We start from the raw sequence: 22030 nt of genomic DNA, 5'->3' as shown, positions 1-22030 counted from the left end.
GCTTATACTCAAGGCCTTCATGCAGGGGCAGACCGCGGAAATGAAAGTGGTTATATAATTAGGCTATACCAGTCTAATGTTTATATCAAATGAAATAGGTCTACTTGTAGGACTCACTGTCTGACTCTTGCGGTCTGTTTTCCGACCTTTTGAATGAATTAAACATTGGCGCTCTTGATAAAATAAAATAAAAACTAGTTTATACCAAGATAAATTGCACGTCAAAATCTATATGGGATATTTTATTTTAATATAGGCTATACACACACACACACACACGGCCTTATGGAAATCAATGAGAGAAGTGTTCAGGTTTTCCAATGCAAGCGCATTTAGCGGAGACATCGCCATCAGTCTCTGGTGCACCAGCTAACACATGCACACTCACAGCACTACAACTCAAACATTGGAACCCCCAAACCGCCATAAGAGAACATGATTCCACATATAGTTGTACATTTTGTCCACATTTTAAGAAATCTAAGCTCAGATCTTTTCAAGCCATATAACCGCAGCTACATGCAGGGTTTAAGCCCCTTTCGGAACCATCAACTTATAGGGTCCCGAAAGGGGGCTATATATATATATATATAGGCCTATATGGTTATAAAGTTGTTCAACTGACTTTGTTTCTGTGTTAACTTAACTGCATGCTCAATTAATCAATCAAAAGTCACCCTGCAGGAGACCTTGACAACACAACACAATCCCCTCGCATAACTCCACACTCCGAGCACTTATAGGATCTGAGCTATACGATATGAAAGCATGATTCTTATTTATCTGGAACTCTTGAACTTGAAGTGTATAGCCTATAGTCCAACTGCTTTCCATGGCTGTGCATCAGTTATAGGCTATATCACAACATCACTATATAGGACTAGCTATACGTAAACTGGACGCGAGTCTTTCAAAAATCTGTCTTTGTCAAAAAATAGGTGATCTATACAGCGTCGCGCTATGATGCGTTGTGAGCTTGTATATAAGCTATTTTTGGCCAATGCCCCTCCCAGAATGTGCACGGTTAATTGACGTGCGTGCGTCTATACGGGCATGTATACGCACTAATTGTTTTTCCATTATACGCACGTTGCGCGCACACTGCATGTTATTTTCCAACACATTCTCTGTTTTATACGAATAACAATTCACTTCCATCTCACAACAGCAGGATTACAATTGTTTTAAGTATATTGTGAATCAACAGTTTAAGAGCGTGTATCGTATCTATAGCTTTTGCGCTTGAATTGACGGTATATAGAAAATGTTAATATCGTCATTTTAAAGTTAAAAAAGGGGGGGAAAGAAAGAAAGACGGAGAAGAAAATCCCTAATTGCTGAACAATGACAAATGATGAGCCTTAATTTGTATTAGATTATGTGGCTGTAACGCATGCAGCACTCTGTCATTCTAATATAAATTCCTTATAAATTAAGCTTTATATATACGTATATGTATATAACTCCGTTTGGCACAAAGTCTATTTCCGACTCTCTCTCTCCTCTCTCTCTCTCTGCGAGAGAGAGAGAGAGAGAGAGAGAGAGAGAGAGAGAGTCTCCTTCCGTGCCTGAAGGTGCGAAGTTCTGTGCTTTCCATAAAAAAAAATATATAATGCAAAAAAAAATCACCATCCATCCTCCGCGGTCCTCTCTCCTCCTCCTCCTTTATTGGTCAGGTGCGGTCGCTACGTCACTCCGGGGTGATGATGATGATGACGACGTCTTCGTCGCATCCTTCACGGCGGCGCGTCTTTAAGTAGCCTATACTATAGTTTGTTCTTGCGGCGGTAGGTAGGTAGAGAGAGAGAGAGAGAGAGAGGAGCGAACCGAACCGACACACACACAGCAGGCTGTATACATACTGGCCGCACCGTCCGCCGTGACACTTCTGCTCTGCCCGATCGAGGAGGAGAGAGAGCTGCACGCACGAGAGCGCGCGCGCGCACGGTCCGTGAGACTCCCCCTCCTCTCTTCTCTTCCCTCAATCTGATTCAGTCTCTCTCCCTCCCTGAGTCCCTTCCCTCGATCTCGCTTTCTCTGACACACACACACACACACACACGCTCGTGCGCGCTCTCTCTCTCTCTCTCCACTTTGCCATAGAAAATGACGGCATTGATCTGAAGTGCGGAGCGCCGGAGCCCCCCCCCCTCCCTCCCTCTCTCTCCCTCTCTCTCTCTCTCTCTCTCTCTCTCTCTCTCTCTCTCTTTTTCGTGTTCTTCTTGGAGTTTCTCTTCTTCTTCTTAGACTATAGTCCGACTCGGGAAGACGCTCCTATTGTTGTTTTACGCCGTAAGAAGTAAGTATCGCACGCTGCTGCTTTTATGACCTATTATGAATCATTATTATCGTTGTTGTTAAACTGTCTGTGTGTGTGTGTGTGTGTGTATCCACTGTGTCCGCTCCGAGGATATAGATCTATTATTATAGCCTTTATATGCGAAACCCGAGCAGATCCATATGGCTCACTATTAAAATCTTGGACACCCGGGACAGTATAGTGTTGTATAGTTTCGTGAATCTTTGAGTCGGGTGTTCAGCCTTTCAGGTCGATTCTTATATTCTTCTCATGGTGTGACTGCCGGAGTTGTGAAGTGCACTGTCTGTCCGTCGGTCGCGTATATACGAGAGCAAAACACGCTATACACGCGCGAACTGATAAGACCCGATATAGTCGCTCGATTAGACTGCATTTTGTAGCCCATTCCTCTTTATAGTCCCCCCCCCCCCGCCTTTTAATCTGTTCTTTAATCTGCATTTTATTATATCGTTTGCTGTTGCCAAACATCTTGCCAAACCATAATTGACAAAGCTCTATAGTTGCATGGCGTTTTTTTTAATGCTGTTGTTTTTGTCCTTTTTTTGTTAATTTGTCACATGCGAGTTGTGTGCAGTTGACAGTTGTGTCCGTTTCCCTCCCGTTGACACTCCACTTAGAGACGCTTGTCCCCGCGGTGTCTTGAGGCTATCGGAGCTGCCGCCGCCTCTCATAGTCCTACTTGTTGGTTAGATGGTTTAAAACTAAGTTTCTGCTTTTGTATAGGCTATATTAATGTGTATAATAAATGGCCAAATCATTTTTTTTACAGAGTCGATCGGCAGGTGTAGCCTAGGTGCAATTACTTAGAAACACACATGAGAGGTCATTTCGACCGGTTTAAAAAAAAAGATTTTGCCCATGAAGCTTTCAGAATGTTCCCCTTCCATGACGACCATCATCATCCGTCATCATTCCATCATCTCAGAAATCTTTGACATCTGAAACATTTTCTAAATATGAATTTAAGCACATGCTACTTGTGTCTCATTTGACTTCACTAATAGTGTTAGAAGATCAGCCTAAAGAAATAAAGAACATTTGCTGCATGCATATAAACGAGCATATAGCGGTAACTTTTTGCACACTTTGAACCCCTTTTATTAGAATACCGAATCTTACTATTGCTCTGTCTTAAAATCATGAGTCACTTCACTGACTGTCATGGTCTTAGAGCCTAACCCCCCTGTTCTTAGAATAATGAGTCACTGACTGGTTTTATAGCTTGCGCCGTGTGCCGTGACATTCATGTCCTGCAGAGTAGGCGACACATTCCTGTTATTATTGGAACAACATGCATGGACCGTCACACATTTCACGTGAAACCATAGTCCTTCCAGCACCACTTCCCATTTCGCTTCCCGCAATCTCATCTTCTCATAGAACGCCACCAACGGCTTAAAAAAAAAACTCTCTTGTCAACCACCCGAAATTCCTCACATCTCCTTTTTTATGCCCCTCAAACAAACCGCGCTCAAAGTAGGATTTTACCTTGTTCACATGACATAACACCCCTTTTCATCTTTGCTGCATCAGTATAAAGACAGAAACAGACCCCGCGCACGCACGCACACAAACACGCACACACGCGCACACACGCACGCACACACACACACACACACACACACACACACACACAGTACACACACACACACACACAAAGGTTCTCACTGTAGCCCCTGTCAAACACAAGGGGGACAACAGGTGTATGTCTGAATATTTGTATGGTTCTTTTTGTATTTGTATATTCTTTCTTAGTTCAAAATATTATGGATTTTGAGTCTTTTTTTTTAATTATTCATTTGAATCCAGACTAAAGTACCCGCTCATATGGACATTATCTCATTCTCTCTCCCCCTCTCTCTCTCTCTCTCTCTCCGTTTGTCTGTCCTTCTAACTCTGTCGCACGGTTTCTGTCTTTCTCTCTCTCTCTCTCTCTCTCTCTCTCTCTCTCTCTCTCTCTCTCTCTCTCTCTCTCTCTCTCTCTCTCTCTCTCTCTGTCGGTGTGTGAACTTGCATGCCAAAAATGTTTGGGCTGCTATATAGGCAGTTTGTCTGTGTGGAGGAGAGGGTGCCATGTGTATATCCTTAAATGCCTAAAACTATATTATTTGTTTCCTTGTAAAATTAATTATAATTTGCAGATCCAGTCATATAATGAACTAAAGTGTGTGTGTGTGTGTGTGTGTGTGTGTGTGTGTGTGTGTGTGTGTGTGTGTGTGTGTGCGTGTGTGTAACTGGGTCATAGCTATGTGTTTGTGCGCGAGTGTGTGCAGCTTGTTCAATGTTTCAGGTGATCTTCTGACTATATAATATATACCTGCAGGGCAGTCTGTAACATTTTATATATATATATATATTCAGGAAAAAGCTGTATTCATTTAACTCAGAGTGTAAAACTTTACCCATGTAGTGTAACAATTAACTTATGTAACAAAACCCTTAATGGTCTTAACGGAATATTGACCTGCGCTTATCAAATTATTGTTACGATTTGTACTTAAAAAGTGTTTTTTATGTAGTTCAGTTTCTCTCTCGCATACAGCTCATCTTGGTCTCTCTCTCTCTTTGTGTGTGTGTGTGTGTGTGTGTGTGTGTGTGTGTGTGTGTGTGTGTGTGAGAGAGAGAGAGAGAGAGAGAGAGACTTTGTGCATGCAGTATAGCAGCATCAGGGATACAGTCCAAAGCATCTAAAGAAACAGATTGGAATGCAGCACTCGTGTTTGTTCAAATGTAGAGTAAAGAAAAATAGTTTCACACAATTTACAGACAGGGAGCACTTTGCAGACTATTTTGCCACTCGTTTTTGTCTATCACTCGCTTCTTCTGTTTAAGCGGTTGATTTAATGTGCATGTTCTCTCCACTTCGGACAGATTTTCACTGCTTGCAGAATTAGACTGCAATTTGACTCTCCTCTGTACCGATAAACTGTTGCTGAAAGCTGTGTTAATTTGTGCAATTCATTTTCCTACAGTCCTAACTCTGAAAATCAGTTGCAAAACAGATGCAAACATGACATGGAAAATTCAGCCTGAGCTTTAGTAGGCAAGAGAGTGTGTGTGTGTCAGTGTGTGTGTGTGTGTGTGTGTGTGTGTGTGCGTGTGTATGCATACAAGCTCGTTTGTCGATGGCAGGATATATACAGATGCTATTTTCACTTTGTTGTCTGTCTGTCTGTCTGTCTGTCTGTCAATGAGATATGAAAGGATTGATGTTTGGTGTGCATTGGTATGCTATACCTATACAATGTGTTTTTAAATGGTCAATTAACCCACGTTTATACTTTGGCTGAAGACCTGTCTCGCGGCATTAATCTGCACCTTTGGGTTTGTAAAGAAAGGAGCGTTCCCATGAATCCGCTTCATGCATGATGCATATAGTTGCCATCCGGCCTGAAATCCCTGTTAAATACCCTGAAACGGAGTTGGAACCCATCAACCCATAATCACTTTGATTTACCAGCGCTCATAAACTCAACCCGCTCTGATTGTCCTTCTGCGCTTGCTCTACTCGTACCCGCCGGGACATTCGACTGAATGCAGAGGACTCTGCAACTCTAACGTAAAAATCACACTGATGTGCATTGATTGCAAGCACGCACACACACACACACACACACACGATCGCACACGCACACACACTCCCACACCACCACATGCCCCTGGTTGAACCCGATGATGAGAAACCCTCCCCGATAACAAAGTCTAAACTTAGCACTGATAATGGAATAATGTTCTCGATCAAAACCTGCAGCAAGCAGAGCTAACAATCCTTGGAATTCCACGTATTTGAACCCAAATTCAGTGAATGTACCACTAGTTCTCATCAGCTTCATTAGTAATTAAGCACAAATGTAACCGCGGTATACGGCCTGCATGGCTAAAGCCTGCCAGAAACACAGGTTAGTGCAGGAAAAAGACAATATAAAAAAAATAAGAAAATGCTATCCACAGCACTACTTCTATACACCTGCTTTTGACAAACAAGTCGATTCTTGATGGCGCCTCACAAGACGCTGTAATGGAGGTTACGTCTCGGGAGACTGGGAGGAAATGGGACATTTATTGTGGTTATTGCGAGCAGGTGTTACTTCTCTGTGGGAATACCTTCTTGAACTATATTACCGGCAGTCTATTTGTTCGCTCGCGGAGCCTCCCATATACCGCCGTAGTCTGTCTGTTCTCTTCTGTCTATAGCTGTGAGCATTTTATGATTATGACTTATATATAAGTGCTCATGTTGTAGCGTCAAACGTTTCTTGTTTTGTTTTATGGCATTTAAACGCCGTATAATACGTTCTGATACAGTCAGCATTTTCTCTGTCATGTTTTGTTGGTGTTATTTTGTCTTTTTGGGCATGGCACTATGAGGGGGGTCGGTCGTTTAGAACTCTGCGAACATCGAATGACTAAAAGTTTTTTCATAATCCAATGCTTTTGGAAAGGGAGCAAAAAAGCTATCAATTCAAAAGGTTGTCATTCAGTATGTCTAAAACAGACATATAGGAATGAGTCCCTCTTGAGAAAGTATAGTGACTGTTGTACATTAGACTTGTGGTACTTTTATTTAGACTGCGTGTCATCTGAACATGAGAAAATGTCAATCTCGGAGCCATTTTGTGTCATAATTTGGGTTGTCCCGATCCGATCACGTCATTTTCAAATCGGAATCGGATCAGGAGCAAAAGAAAACGTGATCGGGACATCCCTATAGTATCAATAATATATCCATTATTGTCTGTGATTTTGGATATTGTACTATTGTGATAATGCACAATTCAAAATCAAATGAACGAAATCAGATCGGAAGCCAGAAAAAACATGATCGGCAGTGGCGTGCACAGACATTTAGAGGGGCAGGTGCTCAAGTGAAAAACAAGGGCACCTTGTGCAGCACGTGGAAGCGGCCGGTTGCCTTAACAGTGTGAGATATATAGATGTCGGGGCCTAAATAATATATTAGAAGCTTTTTATATTGATCAATGTCACCATGCTCCACAAAAAACAACGCCCAGTGCCATTTTGTTTCTCAAAAGGGCACATTGCTGTCCAGAGGGGAAAGGGCAGGGGGTCTATCTGTGTCTATCTGTGCACGGCACGCCGCTGATGATCGGGACATCCCTAGTCATAATTCCTATATATATTGTGCTTTGCCCTCGCCCTGCAGGTATACATACCCAGAGTGCACCTCTCCTCCCGCGTGCGTTTAGTCCCGGTGGCCCCACCGCCACCAAGCCCTGGCCGTCATGAGCCTTTAGCTGTCCTGCGTGATGCCGGATCATGACAGCGGCGCGCTCCTAACCAGACAGAACAAGCGGCGGCGCGTGGACATCGGCGTGAAGAGGACGACCACCACCACCACCGCCACCACCGCGGTGGGCAGCAGCAGCAGCAGCGCCATATTGGCCCGCGCCAGAGAGACCCTGCTCCACCACGTCATCATGAACCAATCGCACCAGGACGGGGACGACGACGACTGCCCGCTGGCGGGCCACCACCACCACGGCGGGGGCGTGGCCAACGACGGCGAGAAGTCGTCCAACGTGCTGCGGAAGCTGCTGAAGAGGGCCAACACGTACGAGGACGCCATGCTGGCCTTCCCCGGCGCCACCATCATCTCACAGCTGCTGAAGAGCAACATGCAGCACGGCAAGAACGGAGGCGGCGACGTGGGGTTCCAGGTGCGTACGCACGGATTCCAGGTGCGCACGCACACACACAAGCACACGCACACACACACAAGCACACGCACACACACGCGCGCGCGCGCTCACTCATATAGACGTTTTTAGTTCTTCTGGTGCATTTATTTTTCCTTTTTGCATTAATCAGTGCTATAGATAGAGCGTCGCAGTCCATGACGAGTTTCATGACGACGAGAGAGCCGGGAAAATAATTCCCCGTTCATTTTCCTCATAGACTTTTCAAAAAGTATTTATTTAAAGAGGTTTACGCCGCGGACAAAGCCAACTCGAGTTGTGACGAATCATGACGATAAACACAATGTTTTGGGCCGATCAAATAATCAGAAAGAAGAAGAAAAAGGCAGGTTATAACACTTTTTCTTCTTTTTAATTATTGATAGGGGCGCTCTATTGAACAGCCTTTCCGTCTGTCTGTGTTGTTTCGAAAATATAAAAAGCGCTTTGTACAAAACCTCTTATAGCTGTTTGGACTATACTCAAACTGTCTGCTAAAGCAACTAACTCCACCACCTCTCCCCCTCTCACGCGATTGACAATACATAAAGTCACAACACCGACTTTGATGAGGCAGTATTGGTTTGTTTTCAAAATATAAGGTTTTCTTAATTTCCTGAAAAATATATGTTTTTCATTTCCCTGAAAAATGAACATTTTGGAGTTTGGTGGTTTCATTCAGACAATCCATCCGTCCATCCATCCTTCCCAACAAATGCTCTCTCTCTCTCTCGCTCTCTCTCTCTCTCTCTCTCTCTCTCTCTCTCTCTCTCTTTTTATTGTTTTTATTTAACCTTTATTTAACCAGTAAAAACACATTGAGACTGCGTCTCTTTTACAAGTGGGAACTGGCCAAGAGGCAGAAATAAAAATTACACTTCAATACCACATCATCAAAGTTACATTTTGAACCAGCAAATACAACATCCATAATACACCTTAAATTACCTATAATAAATACAACAAGTCACCTGTCCTACTTTTTTATTTTTAGTAGCAGGGCAAAAATACACCATATACACAAATATACACAATCTCCACGATTTTAGCCGATATAATAGATATATAGGCATAAACATAGGCTAGTACATATCCAGACATGTGCAAGTGTTGGATTGTACATCAAAGATGATCCTTTTAAAAGTTCTCAAGGGAACTTTCGAAGCCAGTTTTATTCTGGACTGTAGGTCATTCCACGACCAAGGGCCAAAGAAGGCCAGACATTTTTTGGCCCCCCCTCAGATTTAAATGCTGGTACTACACACCGCAGCCAAGCATTTGACCTGAGGTTTAGGCCGTTTTGGACCAGATCGAATTTGGATATAATATAAGACGGCAAGTCACCCAGAATGGCTTTATAAATGAAAATATGCCAATGTTGAAGCCTGCGAGATGCCAATGAGAACCAACCGACTGCAGCATACAACGTGCAGTGATGTGTTCTGAAAGGTGCATTTGTTATGAATCTTAATGCAGCATGGTATAGGGGATCCAATTTGATCAAGGATGAGGAGCAGGCAAACCTATAAATGGTATCACCGTAATCCAATTGGGTTGTTTTACGAGCTGAACAAGCAAAGCAAGCCTTCAATCTATAGAAGAAACCCAAAGTGAATTTAAGCTTTTTGCACAAAGAATCAATATGAAATTTGAAATTAAGGTGTTTATCCAACCAAAAGCCAAGGTACTTGTATCGTTCCACCCATTCAATGGGAGTTCCATCGAGAGTGGAGATACTCATTTGAGCTGAAATAGCTTGTGGAGTGAACAACATAGCTTTAGTTTTGGTGCCATTTAGCAATAGTTTTCTCTTTATTAATTAGTTTGCTAATTAATTAGTTTGCTCTTTATTAATTAAAACAACTCTCTCTCTCTCTCTCTCTCTCTCTCTCTCTCTCTCTCTCTCTCTCTCTCTCTCTCTCTCTCTCTCTCTCTCTCTCTCTCTCTCTCTCTCTCTCTCACCCCCTCTCAGGGAAGTGGGGGTCTGTCCAGCGGCGGCTCTGAGACTCAGGCGGACGACGCCTGCAGCAACGCCTCGTCCCGCGACAGCCCCTCGGACTGCCTCTCCCCGGCGCCGCCTCACTTTCCTCCCAGCTCCTCCTCGTCTTTCGGACGCCCCGCGCCGGCCCCTCCCTCCTCCTCCTCCTCCTCGTCCGTCTCCTCCCAGACGACGGCCCTGCCTCCTCCCCCTCCCCCCGCCCCCACCACCACCACCGCGGCAGCGCCTCCCCTCTCCTCCCTCTCCGCCGCCTTCGACCCGGAGCGGCTGTCGGACGAGCACCTGCGCGCCAAGCGTGCCCGCGTGGAGAACATCATCCGGGGCATGAGCCACTCGCCGCTGGTGGTGGTGGTGCGGCCCGCCTGTGGCGGCGAGCAAGGCCCGGCGAGGCCGGAGAACAGTGGCAACAACAACGACGACGACATTGACGCCGACGACCACCTCCTGCCGCGGCCGCAGCACCAGCGCGGGGACAGCGACGACAACAACAACAACAACAACAGCGCCAACCACCGCGCCCCGTCCCTCCTCCTCCTGGGCTCTCCTCCTCCTCCGGGGTCTCGCGGCGGCGGCGGTGGGCCCCTGGGGGGCTCCGCCGCCGGGGGGGAGCTGCTGTGCCGGGAGAACAAGCGTAAGCAGCGGCTGCCCCAGCAGCAGCACAGCTTTACCCAGATGGTGTGCTCGCGCCAGGAGCAGCGGCAGGAGGAGCGGAGGCAGCTCAAGCTGCAGCTGGAGGACATGCAGGTCAGTCCGTCGTATCGCCGTCCCGTCCGTTCCGTCCCGCTGAAGCATGGGCGCTGGTGGGGAAAAGTACTCCATTGTTTTTACTTAAGTAAAAGTATCAATACTATTGCAATGTGGAACTATACTACGTTACAAGTTGAAAGTCTGGAATTCAAAATGTATACTTGACTGAAAGTACTAAAGTATTGGCATCAAAATATACTTACAGTACCAAAAGTAGAAAGTATACTCGCTATGTAGAATGTCACGTTGAAAAAAAAACTTAGTTTGAAGAGAAGAGCAGAAACTAGTCAAAACTGCTACCAGTTTTCGGCGCGCAGGCCTTATGTGTCAGATTCGAAATCAGCATCTCATTCTCTCTCTCTCTCTCTCTCTCTCCCCCGTCCAGAAGCAGCTGCGTCAGCTCCAGGAGAAATTCTACCAGATCTACGACTCGGACACGGAAGAGGAGGAGGACGAGGACGAAGAGAGAGGAGGAGGGAGCGGAGAGGCAGAGCGGAGAGGAGGAGGAGGAGGAGGAGGGACGGAGGAGAGGGAGGACGACGGCAACCTGTCGGAGGACAGCGTCCGCTCCGACGGCCTGGAGGCGGCGGGGGCGGGCTCCACCTCGGGCCGCGCCCGCCCCGGCGCCGGCGCCACCACCACCACCCCCCTCCTCCCCCCCGCCACACCGACGACCTCGCGGACATGTCGGACCCGGGGATGTTCCTGGACCGCGCACGGGCCCTGCTCAGAGAACAGGCCCTCATAGACGCCGCCGCGGGGGACATGATGGACGAGGAGGAGGAAGAGGAGGAGGAGGACGGACGGGGAGGAGGAGGAGGGGACGAGGACGGGAGGATGAAGAGGAGGAGCGGAGGAGGAGGAGGAGGGAGGCGGCTGGCGGAGACGTTGAAGCAGGAGCTGAACTGCGCCGTGTCGCAGGTGGTGGACACGGTGGTGAAGGGCTTCTCCTCCTCCTCCCCCCGCCTCCACCCCCCCCTGGCCCTGCAGCACCACCCGCTGCTCCTGCAGCAGCACCACCACCACGCCCGCCTGGCTGCCGCGGCCGCTCCCCCCCCACCCTCCTCCTCCAACTCCTCGTCCTCCTGCCCGCCGCCCTCCTCCTTCGCGCCCCTGCCCCCGCTGACCCCCGACCCCCGCTTCTCGGCGCTCCAGGCGCTCGGCCTGCCTGGCGGCGTCAGCGACGAGGGAGCGAGCCCCGCCCCCCCCGGCTACCTCTCCTCCTCCTCCTCCAACCAGAGGCACTGCTTCGGCGACGTCATGGCGCCCGCCGGCGGGCCCCTAGACCCGTTCGGCCCCGTCCCGCCCTCCTCCTCCTCCTCCACGCACCACAACGACCAGACGGAGGCGCTGCCACTGGTGGTGCGCAAGAGCGCCTCGGTGGGCATCGGAGGAGCAGGAGGAGGAGGAGGAGGAGGAGGAGGAGACAGTGCCCTCAACGCCTCCTCCCTGCCCCACCACCACCCCCACCACCACCTCCACCCCTCCTCGGCACTCTCCCACTCGCTGGGGTTTGGCTCCACGGCGTCGTTCCGCCACCCCTTCCCCCCTCTGCCTCTCCTGGGCTACCCCTTCCAGGGACCCCCGCTGGGCTCAGGGTACCCCGCCCCCAAGGACCACCACCTCCCCCCCCACCACCACCACCAGCAGCAACACCACCACCACCCCCGGGCCACCTCCGCCTCCCCGGACTCCATGGACGTGGCGACGGCACGCGACACGGTCAGCCTGAGGACCAAAATGGCCGCCGCCCTGGCGGCGGGGGGCCAACTGGGCGGCGGCGGCGGGGGCGGCCACCACCACCACAACAACCACCACCCTCACCACCACCACCACCACCACCACCCGCATCACAACACCCACCACCACCACCACCACCACAGGCAGGGCTCGCCCAGCCAGCACGGGGGGCCCGAGGGCCTCTCCCTGGCCCTCATCAAGTCCGAGTGTGGCGACCTGCAGGACATGGCCGACATATCGCCGTACTCCGGCAGCACGGTATCCTTTTAACACATTTAGACAAAAGAATGTCTTCTAAATACTTAGTCGTTTTCGGGGGGAAAACGTATGCTGCTATACGTAGATTATTTTCACAGATATAGAGCGCCGAAGTCCTGGCGTCACTCGCTCATCCCGTTTGTGGAAGTTTTTCTCTGTATGGAGAATAACGTGGGCTCATCTTCAAATCGTCTCATATAACAACTGTGGTCCAAAAATTAAAAAATAAAACTGTCTCGCCGATATTGTCGGGGAGGTGTCTCTGTGTCGTTTAGAACATTCAGTCTGTTTCTAGTGAAACTAATTCAGCAGCGGTAACAATCAGTTGATTCTTCATATCCATATGAGTGAAACAGTTCTTATATGAGACGATCTAAAATCCCCCCTATGGGTATTACAATGCAAATAAAGAGTACATGAACCCGGGGACGTATAGCGCCCTCTACCGATGTTGACATCAGACTTCGGTGCTCTATTGACGATGCAATATAGTTATGTGCCCGCCAATGGCTCCGTCGCTTTTGTTTTGTGTATTTCCAATGTTTAAAGGCAACATAATCTGTATAATAACGGAAGCGGTCAGAATCCGTGTCGGCAGATATGATCGGAAATCGGATATCTGTCAATACTTTCTGAATTCTGCACCCCTAATGTATATATACAGTATATATATATATATATACAGTATATATCTCAATTAAGCTGTATTAATTGGTTCCTGCTCAGACCCTTGTGTTTCCCTGTTGGGCAGGGAGATTAAAAAGGGCTGCGCCGGGTCTTGCAAGGGGGGGAAGATTAAACGGGTCGCACGCTGCTCTCTCAAGCCCTTTTAAGTCCATGCGGTGTGGGGAGTGGTGCTCAGAGGTGCTGAGAGGCTTGCACGCTCTCACTAACACACACACACAGGCAGGCATGACCCACACACACACACACACACACACACACACACATGCACACACACACACACACACAAAAGCAGGAGCCACATGCACGCACGCACACAGACATACAACCACTGCACACACATCCAGCGACTTCTCTGTTCCCACTTGCTCTGAGACATTGCTGTTAGGCCCTCTTTCATCGCAAACACTTTGTACATAAATGCTCAAAGCAAATCATATTTGTGTGTGTGTGTGTGTGTGTGTGTGTGTGTGTGTGTGTGTGTGTGCGCGTACATGTGTGTGAAAGAGAGAGAGATAGAACCTTGTAAATAGGAGCTCAAAGCTAATCAACTTTCAAAGAGCATTGTGTGTGTGTGTGTGTGTGTGTGTGTGTGTCTGTGTGTGAGAGAGAAGGAAGTGTGAACTGTGCTAGCCTAAATATTCATATTGACTTCCCCCTTTTACGTTATTGTCTGTTGTTACAGCCTCTCTCTCTCTCTCTCTCTCACACACACACACACACACACACACACACACACACACACACACACACAGTACATACTGTGTGGACAGGTGTTTTCAGGTAGTTGTTTCTTTTTCGTCCGCAACCTTTCATATGAAGACGGCTTCCACCGGTCATCAAACACATGCACGTGCCAGACACACACACACACACTCGCACACACACACACGCACACGAACGCACGTATACGCACATACATACACTGTAAGTGAGACGCACAACGCAGGCGCATGCACGCATGTACACACTGCACTCTTGCAAGCAGATCTTTGAAGAACAAAGCCGGAGAAGGAGAAATAAGACTTTGAACGGTGGAGAATGGAAGCTCCTTGCAGGTGCAGACTGCAGAGGGTCCGTCTGACCAGCGTGACTCCATCAAAGAGACTCCGTTTAGATGTTACGCCTCCACTCCGACTAGAAAGACCAACACCATCACATACTAATGAGCAATCATCATTCTGTGATGTCTCTAAAGGAAGAGGCCCTTTAAACACGTCCCGATGTTTATCTCACATTAATACACGTATAAATAAAATGAAATCTCGTGTTTATTAAGCCCCATCAACCTGCAGGCGTGCCTATATATTGGGCATGTCATTACAAACTGCCTTACAAATACTTCGTTTCCACATTATTGAAGAGACGTTATATAAAAAATACACTAGCACTGGTGTGGCATGAATGAGTGTAGTGGGGAGAGCGTGCGTGCGTGCGTGCGTGCGTGCGCTCTCAGGCATTTGCACAAGTGCAACTCATTTGACAAAATCCATTCCCTTGACTCTGTTTTGCAAATGACTGATGTTTTGAATCAATTTCGATATGTATTCAAATGGTTTCAAATCAGGTCCGTCGCTCTATGTCCATCTATCCATCAAACCCGTCTGTCTGTCGGTCTGTCTCTCTAGCCATCTATGTGTCTGTCTTGTTCCATTTGCACCGTATTTGCATGCTTCGGAAGAGAAGAGGTCATAAGCTCTAAGACACGCAGTTAGGTTAAGGTGCTTTGCATTGTTCACAGAACACACAGGCACACACACACAGGCACACGCGCACGCACGCACACACACACACGTACAGCGAGAGAGGCCTGTATGTATTTTTAATCCTCGATGGTACTGAGCAGATGTCCTGCGTTCATTTATGGATTTACCCCTTCGCTTCCTCTCTCTCTCTCTCTCTCTCTCTCCCCACGCACGCATGCACGCACGCACGCGCGCGCACACACACACACACACACACACACACACACACACACACACACACACCTGGCAGCGAGGTCAAGTTACAAGTGTTACACAGTGCCCTGGGCAAGAGACGCACTCACATACACAATCGCAGTAGAGGAGCAAAAAGCACATTTTGCATTTTGTTTATTTATGCGCTTCATTTAGCTACTATTACCACAGTATCTGCACACACACACACACACACACACACACACACACACACACACACACACACACACACACATGCATACACACACACACACACCAAACACACATGATTTATTCACTATGACACCGTCACCATTCTCTTGTTGACTTTGAGTAAGGTGTGTGTGTGTGTGTGTGTGTGTGTGTGTGCGTGCGTGTGTGCGTGGGAGCGCCTATCCTGACTAAATAGTCAAAATGTATTGTAAAACAAAATGCATGCACAGCTCTGCTATGGAAACAGCAGAGCAGGTTACTTGACCTAGTCCTAGACGCACGCACGCACGCACACGTGCGTACATGCACACACAATGACAGGTTGGTATTAATGTTAACTGGATGGCGGCCAGTGTTGTTTTTGGCAGCACATTTCTATTTTAGTTTTAATCATAGTCTTTGGACTGAAACCTAATTTAGTTTTAGTCATATTTTTGTCACCTGGAATGTTTTAGTGTTAGTCTAGTTTTAGTCGACTAAGTGTCATGCGATATTTTGGTGGCCCTTGATGCCGTCGTAATGACACATTTTACACTGAAAATAGCCAATCTACAAGCTACGACACGTTGTGAGCTTGTAGATCGGCTATTTTCAGTATGCAACCAAGTGTGAACTGACTTATACTGGATCTCTTGTCCACTACCCTTCCTAACATTTTAGTCTAGTTTTTATTTGTTGACGAAAATTGTCAGTATATTTAGTCTTTAGTATATTTTTGTCATCATACGGTAGCTTAGTTTTCATTTAGTTTCCATTTAGTTTTCGTCAGTGGAAAAAGGTAGTTGACAAACATTTTTCGTCTTGGCATATTTGTCGACGAAATCAACTCTGGTGGCGACCCATAGAAATGTGTCCGTGACACAAAAACGGGGCCCTGCCCAGGGGGGGCAGTGAAGCCAATAGTGTCTGAAGCCAGTAGGAAATCCTGACTTCCTGAAAGTTAATATAATGGCCTGTTGTGGCACTGTCATTGGGCCCAAAAAGCTCCATAGAGGTCCCTGTATTTGGGCCCAACTTCACCATAAATTATGGTCCCATTTATAAGAAAAAAAATCCATAAAGTCGAGTATGTTCTGAAAGATGGCGATTTACAATTCAAGGACTGACAGGCTTCATCTTACGTCCATATCAGACCCGGAGAACGCTTTGTCCATATTTCTTTTACAGTCTATGGCCCTGACCCACAGTCACAAACTGGACGTGGCACACACACACGTGGCACACACACACACACACACCTCTCTTCGCTCGTCTCCTCTCTACGGTCACATGACCTCATGGGGCCTGGTGAGTGCGTGTGCGTGCACGCACGGCAGTTAATTGACCTTCCATTGATTGCCTCTTCCTCTGTGATAGATTATGAGGTCTGTTAATGTGTTGAGGAAATGGCAGCGTCGTGGGGCCACAGCTGTCGACACACTCACGCACGCACACGCGCACACACACACACACACACACACACACACACACACACACACACACACACACACACACACTATCTCTCTCTGACTCTCCCCTGGTGACTGCGCTTACCAATGCCAGGCAAATGACTATTTCGCTGCAGGGTGAGGCAGTGGAATGGCCGCTGAGTATATGAGTCGTTTGCAAACCGCACGTTCAGCCTCTTGTCTGTTTTCTTCGCCGTGTCAATCGGGTGTTGTATTCCCATTGCTTTTAACCACTTATATAAGCCCATATATATATATATATATATATATATATATTAGTGCTGCCAACGAATATTCTATATCCGAATATAGATTCGAATCAATTTTTTTAATTAATAACCGAATATATAAAATTAAGGTTCGAATTAAAAATAATAATACAAAATATTTTTTTATTTATTATTATTATTAGTTTTCCGTGCCATGGGTAAGCGTTGTGACTTGTGAGCTTGTAGATTAGTTATATTTGCCATGCGACACGCCGACAACGGCATACATTGAAGAATAAATCAGCTGCCTCGCACATTTCCTAAACACAGACTATACAGCGCAGCGCAGCGCAGTTCTGATTGGCTGCCTCGTCTCCAGCCATGTTGCCTCAGAATTCTTTAGGGTCACTAATTTGAGCATAACAGCGGAGCATAGGCGCTAGCCAGCTAAAAAGTTTCATAACGTCGGCAGCAGACCCACAGTCCACAGATAATAATAATGCAGCAGAATTAACACTGCCTCCGTGCCTCGTTTTGATAAGGCTGTGTGGTAGGATTGCTCATTTAAGAAAAAAATGTTACTGGAGAAGGGAGAATGTATGCGTTCCGTTCCATCTCAGTTTTCAGCAACACCAATGCGCGGAGAGAGAGAGTTGCGCCAGCAATGCGATCTTAAATCAAATGTTATGTCTAAGGTTGTATTGGTGTAAATATAATTATAAAAAAATCCGATTGGCTCGAATTGAAATCCGAAATCCGAATGGCTCGAATTGCTCGAATCCACGTGGGTTTTTAAAACGAATATCCGAATCCAATTTTTGGACAATTACGGCAGCCCTAATATATATATATATACTGTACTACCGACATACATATGCTGATTTGCTCAGACGCATAATTATGACATAAATGATCTATTCATTGTCAATTTGTTTGTGTTCAGAAAACGCAAGCATCAAACCCTATAGCTGTTTGTAGGAGGGGGCTTACAGCGCCCTTCAAAAACAGGTGTGTGTGTGTGTGTGTATTAGGGCATTAACCAACTAGTCGACCATTCAACTAGTCGACTAGTAAATCACCTAGTCGACCTTGTTGGTAATAGTTGACTAGTTGATAAGGAAAATAAAAAATATATTAAAAAAAATTCCCCGATTCTGTAGGCCTCAAGATCAGGTAGATTATAGTTATAGTCACCAATGTACACAGTTTTTAAATGTACAAATATTTATTTAAAAAAAACTTTTTTTACTTTTTTTACGTTTTGTCGACTAGTAAACTAGGCAACTAGTAAAAATGACTAGAAGTGAATGCCCTAGTGTGTATATATGTCCTTAACGTGTGTGTTCAGATTCAAGAGGGCCTGTCACCCAACCACCTGAAGAAAGCCAAGCTCATGTTCTTCTACTCTCGATATCCCTCGTCCAACATGCTCAAGATGTTCTTCTCCGACGTCAAGGTAATCGGAGTAAGACCTCTGGCACCTTTTTCTTCTCCTTTTAATATCCCTTCTATCAAACATCCTTCCATATTTCCGTCCGTCCGTCCGCTCCTCCTCGTCTTCCCCACAGTTGTTTCCATCTGTCTTGTCCTCTTCTGTGCAGTTCTGTCCAGTTGTATAATCCGATTCAGGGTTGTTGTTGAGGGAACATTTAGATTTTCTTTGTTTGTTTTGGTCATATAGTCTCTTGAATAGTTTTCATTTAGTTTTAGTCACATTTTAGTCACCTGGAATCATATGCAGTAGGTGAATCATATAGTCATATGAAATCGGCGGACTGGGAGCCCAAGGGATTCTTGGGTTCTTGGGTTTGTGCTCGGAATGGATTCAGAATCATGAAAACCACCTAGTTTGACACGTCGAAATTTTGAAAATCTTGCCGCATATAGGATGTTAATGGTATGGTGACGGTCACATATATCCAGACATTGCTCAATACCGACAGCCGGTCACAGCAAATGGATTCATGAATGTATGTGTATATAGACAATATTTTAGGCAGATAAAAAAAAAAACTATATACCAAATTTCCCACCTTAGCCCATTTGGGGGGCGGGAACCCCTTTTGGTGTTATAAGCTTTAGGTTATGCTTTAGATATTGAAAAATAGCAGATATACAAGCTTGTATAGCTTGTAGGTCACATCTTTGAATGTATATTCGTTCAGAGCGAACATTTTTAACTCAAAGCTTTGCTTCTGGGAGCGGTCCCTGGAACAGCATATTTTCAGATGGGGGTCGGCTACCAAATACATATATTTTTGGGGGTCCTTAATTGACATCAAAATGTTGGAGAACCACTGACATATAGAAACATGCGGTTTTCAGAAAACTGGGTTAGACAAAAGTAACCTGTTGGCAGCCGGACCATAATGGGCCTTGATATGAAAAGGGTTCCAAACGTGCCCCTCCCCCCCTCCCCCCCCCCCCCCCCCTCCAGTTCCTCCTGTGTATTGTCTCACTTACACATGTCGTGACCTCGCTCTGCCCTCTGCACATTGAAGTGGTCTTGACACTGTTGTGTGTTTTGTCCTCCAGCCCCCCCACTGGCCGTGTGTGTGTGTGTGTGTGTGTGTGTGTGTGTGTGTGTGTGTTTGTGACCGTATAGCACAGATGGGGGTTCTCTGGTCAGCCGTTCTGTCAGGCTCTTTGTAGAGTAATTAAAGTTCCTGCTCCTAATCGCTCGGGTGTTTGGGGAGGGGTTCGTGGTGTGTGTGTGTGTGTGTGTGTGTGTGTGTGTGTGAGGCTGGGTGTCTCAAAAGCCCACTTTCCCTCTCACACACGAATACTGTACACACACCCCCAAGCCCCCCCCCCCCCCCCCACACACACACACACACACACTTACGCCGTTCCGCTTTCACTCACACGCGCACGCACACACACACACACACACACACACACACACACACTGCTGCGTTACTTTACGAAACAACACAAAAAGTTTGAACGTGGAGATGACGGGTTTCTGCCCGAATATATAGCAGCGCTATATAAGGGTTCAAGCACTATGAGACTATAGCTGCTGAGGAAGGGAAGGAGAGAGGGGAAGGAGAGAAGGGAAGGAGAGAAGGGAAGGAGAGAGGGGACGGAGAGAAGGGAAGGAGAGAAGGGAAGGAGAGAGGGGACGGACGACCAAATGAAAGGCAGGACAACAGAACGACAGCATTAAAAGACAAAGGCGACGATTGTTTTCTGTTTACAGGCCTCTGTTTGTTTTGTAAAGGAGCATGTGTGGCTCCTCCACCCATTCAGGACGGCATATTGAAATGAGCGTATGCACACACACACACACACACCATCTGCCCATATATTATGTCCATATCCACGGTGACCACTTCCTCAAGGCAATGGCCACATCCTCATAACGGCTGCCATGGCAACCAGGGTCGCCCCGGACGCCCCGGTTGCTAAGCAAACACCAGGTTGCTAAGCCCAATATACCTGCTCCCTGCAGCTTAAAGGAACAGCGCACCTTTTGTAAGGATCGTGGTGTTAGAGAGGCCTGTGTGCACAAAGCAAATAACGCAGGCTTATTTTGTATTTATTTTGAACCCATATACAGTTATTTAAAGCACACATAGGCAACTGGCGGCCCGGGACCCACATGCGTCCCCCACCTTCACTTAACTCCTATAGCGCCATTGCCGTTGATTAATGCCAATTGAAGCCACATTTTTATACTAACGCTTAACGCCATTGCCGTTTTTTTAATGGCAATTGCACTTTTATAGTGCATTCGATCGATCGAGCCATAATGCTACTTACGTTAGCCGGTTAGCCCTATGTTGTTAGCACAGCACTGGATCGTCCATCTTAGATCGTCGTCGCCATAATAATCCATTCTATCCGTTTCTTTCAAGCGCCTGTATCTCCTATTCCTCGTCCCAGATGGCGTTTTTGGTCACAACAGCGTTTCTTTGACGGCACAGAGCCGGCGATGTGGAGCTCTCCAGAGCTCCGGTCTGGAATCACGCTGTAAACAAGGCCTGCCCAGCTTCCTAGGTTATGTCTACTGCTAGTGGACCGGAGATGCAGCTTTTCAAAATAAGAGCTCAAATGGAAATAATGCTGGCGTGAATTATATCCTAATTCTTCAATAAATGCTGGCGGATTGAGAGTGTGCAGGCCCTCAGGTTAATATGATTGATTTCAGCTAATTACTATAGTATTATAATGTTGTTGTCTTTTTTTTTATGTCCAATGTATTTGCATTTAATTCATATATAGGTAAAACGTTTATATAATGCTACAGAGGAGATGCTGGTCTGCATTTCAAGCAAAGAGTGGAAATACTCCGTTACAAGTAAAAGTCCGGAATTAAAAATATAAGTCATTATGCAGAATGTCTCATTTACATGTCTACATGTTTACGTGTCTACACATATTTTGAAAATAGCAGATCTACAAGCCCACAAAGCGCCGCATCAGACCGAAATTTACAGTATAGCACTGAAGTGGTTCATGTATGTTTTGTAGTAATAATCAAAAATCTACAAAGTAACTAAAGTTTTCAAATAAATGTAGTGGAGTAAAAGTATAGCCTATAGCATATTTGCGAGAGTAGAAACAGTACTTGAAATTGGAAATACTCATGTAAACTCACAAATACGTCAAGTACTTTCCACCACTGCCACCAGTGCATGGTTCCCAAACTTTTTCATGTCAAGGACCCCCAAATTGACACGTATTAGCCCGCGGACCCCCGTTTGAAGAGAAATGCCAAGGACCCACATGAGAGACATCTTTACAGCTCTAGCAGTGATTCTCAACCTGTTTAAT

At 46.5% G+C, this 22030-nt stretch overlaps 1 protein-coding gene across 1 annotated transcript in view; it reads left to right on the top strand.

The window, feature by feature from the left end:
- Positions 1-2221: 2221 nt before the first annotated feature.
- Positions 2222-22030, top strand: part of LOC308311822 (prospero homeobox protein 1-like) — a gene marked incomplete at its 3' end in the record, with an annotated part of 54050 nt that continues 34241 nt past the window's right edge. The window contains exons 1-8 of the mRNA XM_080758598.1: positions 2222-2299; positions 7485-7998; positions 9989-10536; positions 10579-10759; positions 11148-11391; positions 11427-12559; positions 12623-12760; positions 18600-18707. Coding sequence (XP_080614724.1) covers positions 7588-7998; positions 9989-10536; positions 10579-10759; positions 11148-11391; positions 11427-12559; positions 12623-12760; positions 18600-18707 — 2763 coding nt within the window. The 5' untranslated portion in view covers positions 2222-2299; positions 7485-7587. The remainder of the gene's footprint in view (positions 2300-7484; positions 7999-9988; positions 10537-10578; positions 10760-11147; positions 11392-11426; positions 12560-12622; positions 12761-18599; positions 18708-22030) is intronic.

The sequence above is a fragment of the Protomyctophum bolini genome (genome assembly GCF_963924005.1).
Source record: "Protomyctophum bolini genome assembly, chromosome: 24".
Classification (NCBI taxonomy): Eukaryota; Metazoa; Chordata; class Actinopteri; order Myctophiformes; family Myctophidae; genus Protomyctophum; species Protomyctophum bolini.
This window is presented reverse-complemented; position numbering and strand designations above follow the sequence as displayed.